At 37.4% G+C, this 4,909-nt stretch overlaps 1 protein-coding gene across 1 annotated transcript; it reads right to left on the minus strand.

The window, feature by feature from the left end:
- Positions 1-1,105: 1,105 nt before the first annotated feature.
- On the minus strand, positions 1,106-1,501 carry LOC145089277 (uncharacterized). Its single transcript, XM_079027732.1, has one exon. It carries the CDS (start codon positions 1,499-1,501, stop codon positions 1,106-1,108), a length of 396 nt encoding a protein of 131 aa, XP_078883858.1.
- Between the last annotated feature and the right edge of the window lie 3,408 nt (positions 1,502-4,909).

The following is a 4,909-nucleotide window of genomic DNA, read 5'->3' on the forward strand; positions in this document are numbered from 1 at the left end:
TTAGTACTCATAGAAGGAATTGTAGAGTCATTTTTACTTTTAATCATCACATCAGAAGATATAGGATTTTCTGAAGGAACATACAAACTTTTCTAAAAAGAACTTTCAGTTTACTTTACATCACTAAAATACTTATGAACTCACCATCTTAATTGTTGATCTACTCTTTCAAAATAACTTGTATTCTCAGGAGAATAGTAGACAGGTACACACTCTGGGATTCAGAAGATAGAGCATAGTAGCTTCATGTCTTGTTTTGTTATTTTATTTTGGATTCAATCTTTTGTAAATCACTACTTTGTAAACACTTTATTATTAATACAACGGTTTGGGAGTGTGACATCATTAGTGACGTGTGAGGTAGAACCTGTATCCATGTACCATAATCCATCCGGAGGTTGAACATGCATAGTATGGAACACACTATCAAGTTCGGTGGGGTCATGAGTGGGCCATGGCCATGAGAAGGACCAGAAGTTAAGTTAGCCTTATAGTGGGCTTGTTGATGTTGCTGATTTCCGAAATGGGCTTATGGGTATTATTAAGCAATGGGCCGTGGATCAAGAATCCCAATTGTGTTGGATGTCGGGTACGGGAAAGGAGGAGGCGTCCACATTAGTTGCGGATACCAGGAAGCCCCATTCAAGTTTGTATGTTGTTGTTGACCACGACCACCACAACCTCTTCCTTTGCCTCGAGCGGCGTCACGAGTGCTTCCTCGTCTTCCCCTGTCACCGCCGCGATAGCCATATCCGGTGGAGTCTTGTTCACGAGCAGTGGTCGAATCATAATTGGTTGAAGCAGTATGATTTTCAAAACTTTGTGAAATTAGGGCTTGAGAAAAGGAGTGATCTTGTTTGTTCTGTCATGTCTCTTCGAGAAGCAATTATGATCGAGCCTTGTTGAAGGAGGGAAGGGGATCCGACTATTGAATCAAGGCAGCAATGGTGTCAAACTCGCCACGGGTCAAGCCGGAGACCAACTGTAACACCATTTTCATTTCAGATACGGGGTTATCGACATTTGCAAGTTGGTCGAAGAGAGTCTTCAAGCATGCACAGTAATCGGTGACATTGGAAAACGAATCCAATATAGTTGTGTTGACTTAATCTTCGAGGTAAACTGCTCTCGTTGCCCTATTATCTTGAAAAATTTCCTGCAAACGGTCCCATAGTTGTTGTGCGGTGGCTCCTGGTAGCATGATCACTTTAAGTACTTCCAGAGTTATAGTAGAGTAAATCCACAGTTTGATGAGGGTGTCCAGTCGGTTCCATGTGGTATCGTCAACGGAAGGAGATCGAGGAGCTTCTGTACTTATGTGATCAAGAATGTCATTAGCGCAAGCAACAATGGTGAATAATTCAACCCATGATGCAAAGCGATCATCAGATTGATCAAGAATTATAGGTATAGCGTTTTTGATGTTTGTTACAGCAAAAGCAAGGTGAAATAACTGTTTGGGGTTTTCATTGGGTTGGGAATCATCTCCTGGTGCAACCATGGTGTCGCTTAGTGTTTAGAAAGTGGGTAGAGAACGAGAAGAAGATGGGTATGATTGGGAAGAATCAATGCTCTGATACCATGAAGGTAATTGGCTTCCCTGCCTTCCTCATTATGTAACATATGGATTTCCAGGTATATTGTTATTTATTTATTTATCTATTTTGAGGATTATTAAGCTACTCGACGAGTCGGTGCTTCAACTCGTCGAGTATAGTCATGATGTGCCACGTAGGGTTAATGACCTACTCGACGAGTCCACAATCCGATTCGCCGAGTAGACGTTAGGATGAGAAACCCTAAATCCCCGGGTTTGGGGCCTATTTAAAGGCACTTATAGCCTCATTTGCAGCTACACTTCCCTAAGAGAAACCCTAATCGCCTTTTGAGCTTATAGAGAGAGTGTGTGTAAGCTAACTTTGAGTATTTTGGTGTATCTTTAGAAGAGAAGAGAAAGGTTTCAAGCAAGGAGCAAGGGGAGGCTGTTAGATCTGTTGTTATTCATCCAAGAGCTCCTATTAAAGGTATAAAGTTCGAACCTTTTCTCATTTGTTTGGATAGATCTCATATTTTGGAGATTAGGGTTTCTTTTTATATATTATTGGGACTTTGAGGGTATTGAGTTCATATGGAGGTTTGGACTTCAGATCTGGACCTTGTGAGGTCCCTAGTATCCAAAGGTCCCTGCTTTATTCGGCCTTAATGGAACTCTTGAGTGAAAAACCCTTATTAGAGCATGTTCTTGGTATTTCAAGCCCAAAGTGTCATGCATGGACGTAAAGTCTATGACTTTACTTGATAAATGAGCCTTGAGAGTGTAGATCCAGAGTTTGGGAAGGTTTTCTGCCTTAAAATCGTCTGATTGGGGAAAGAGTCTGAATGGACTCGCCGAGTCGAGGAGTCGACCCGACGAGTTGGTTAAGGTTTGTCCCGATGAGATGGCAATGTTGTTACTCGGCGAGTTAGGGGTTAACTCGAAGAGCTGGACCATCACAAGAACCTCTGAGTAACGACTGGACTCGATGAGTCAAATGAGTGCACTCGACGAGTCATGTCAAACTGGGACTGTTGACTCGAGTTTACTTCTGTTGATTTTAGGGTTTGGCCAACATACGTAATGGAGACCGTAGAGGGGTAAAATGGTCTTTTACCCATTCCAAGAGTTAAAGACAGAGTAAGAGAAAATTTTGGTGCACTTGAGTAAGAGTGGGGTATTGATTAGAGATGCTTATCCAATGTGTTAGGCGGAGGCTAGTTCGGGATTTCCGAGTACATGACTGTTACTTGCTAGTTTACGAGGTGAGTCTTCTCACTAAACTTACCAAGAGTGGTATCTTTATGTGATTGAGATGTTTTATGTGTTTATCTGTGTATTGTAATATTTTGCATTATGTCTTTGTGATTCATGCTGAATATTGTTACTATGAGTTTACTGAGTTGGGACTAGAGGGTTCCACTGAGACACATCGACCGGAGGGTCTTATTGAGTTATGGTCTAGAGTGGCTAATGAGCTGTGTATGGAATTTTGGGGAACTCAGTAAACTTTGTGTTTACCGTGTTATGTGTTATGTGTTTCAGGTACTTCTGAGGATCACGGGAAGGCGCCAGCTTGATTGTACACACACACACATCGGAGATTGTTTTATGATTGAGAGGATCCTGGAGTTTTATATATAGTTTTCTTTTGGACATGAGTTTTGATGAATTGACATTGTGGCACTTTGTGGTTTTATTATTGGAATAAATGTGTATAGAAATTTAAAAATTTGGTCGAAATTTTTTTGTTGTTACACATTAATCATCAACGAGTATATATACAACAATCATCCTCCCACTAGATAAGGAGAAACGAATTTGAAATACATTCAAATACAATTGTAATCCTAAATTATATGATAACTATCGTTATATATATATATATATATATATATATATATATATATATATATATATATACCTCTCCTAATAAACAAAACCAAAAATTGTCACATGTCACCTTTCTACCTCTCTACTTTGCCATGTGTATGCTTCTCAATCTATTTTAGCTTTCATTTACGTTCTCCAACGTATAATTTGTCTATCCTCTTTACTCGCTCATAGTAATTTTGGAATTTATCTTTATAATTAAAATCACATAAAATCAGGATAATGATATCGATTTTCCTATTTTAAATCGCATACTTTTCCATATAAGATCCACATCTTTAATTTTTTTTCCTCTAAAACCAAAGCTTTGCAAACCCGTTGATTTGTATTTCGCCTACTTGGAGCATAAGAATGGGAAGTGATTCGTACACAACCGTTTTTTGTCATACACAACAAATTATGCATTATTAGGGTTGTATCGTACAACATTTTAAAACACCAATTGTTGTGTATGGAGAAAATTATTGTGTACAAATCATCTCCCCATAAGAATTGTGTACCACTTCCTTAAATCGACCATTTATGACACCGTTCTCATCGTCTATAAGTGTTCTTCTTAATTTGCTTCAATTCCTCTCTGTCTTTTTCTTCTTCTTGATTTGGTAATTCTGATAGAAACCTCTTTTTCTTCTTCTTGATTTGGTACTTCTGATAGAAACCTAATGCTTTTCTTTAAATTGATGCTTCCCTTACTCTTATAATCCAAACCGACATCATTTTTGGTATTTTACAACCAAAGATGTTTTAACCTGTGAATTGTGTAAAAAAACTCTTCCCAACTCATGTTGATTGTTTTGAATATATGTTTAAAATAGGTTAGTGATTTTTTGATTTGATAATGTTTTATAATAATGCATATAGAGTGTTTGATGAAATGCCTCTTAGGATTAGACAATAGGATTTAGTATCGAAAGGAATAAAATTTAGTTACACCATATCTCTTGTGTTAATGATTGAAGAAGATAATGTGTTGCAGGCTTCTAAATTGATCTGATTATTTATTCTCATCAAAATGTTTATTTAATTGGATAAGTCAATAAGAACCTTTCATCACTTCTCATAAACCAACATGGTGATTCATTTGATTCAAACTCTCCTTAATTTACTCAGATGCTTACCCTTGATCAAAAGAATGCACGTAAGTTTATCAGTTTATGTCACTAATTAGTTTTGATCTACTTTTAAATTTTGGTGGTGGTGGTTCTTATAATCCTATAAGATAAGGCTCAAAGTCTTTCTTTTCCTTATCATTATATTCCAAGTCAAAATCTTTCATTTCTATTAACAAAATTATAATTTCACCGATCAATGATGATCAGGCTTACGACCCTAGACTTTGAAGAGAAGCTTAAAGAGATTTTAATTTTGAAAGAAGAGCTACTAGGTTTGCACAAATAAGTTTCAAACTTTAACAGACGAAAACATGAAGTTAAGCATGATATCCATGAGAATGAACCATATTTGGATTCCCAAAATGCACAT

This window comes from Lactuca serriola, chromosome 2, assembly GCF_051521515.1.
Source record: "Lactuca serriola cultivar US96UC23 chromosome 2, Lser_US96UC23_V15, whole genome shotgun sequence".
NCBI classification, from domain to species: Eukaryota; Viridiplantae; Streptophyta; class Magnoliopsida; order Asterales; family Asteraceae; genus Lactuca; species Lactuca serriola.

Excerpts from the sequence above, each read along its gene's own strand:
- LOC145089277 (XM_079027732.1), bottom strand. The coding sequence starts at position 1,501 with ATGGTTGCACCAGGAGATGATTCCCAACCCAATGAAAACCCCAAACAG.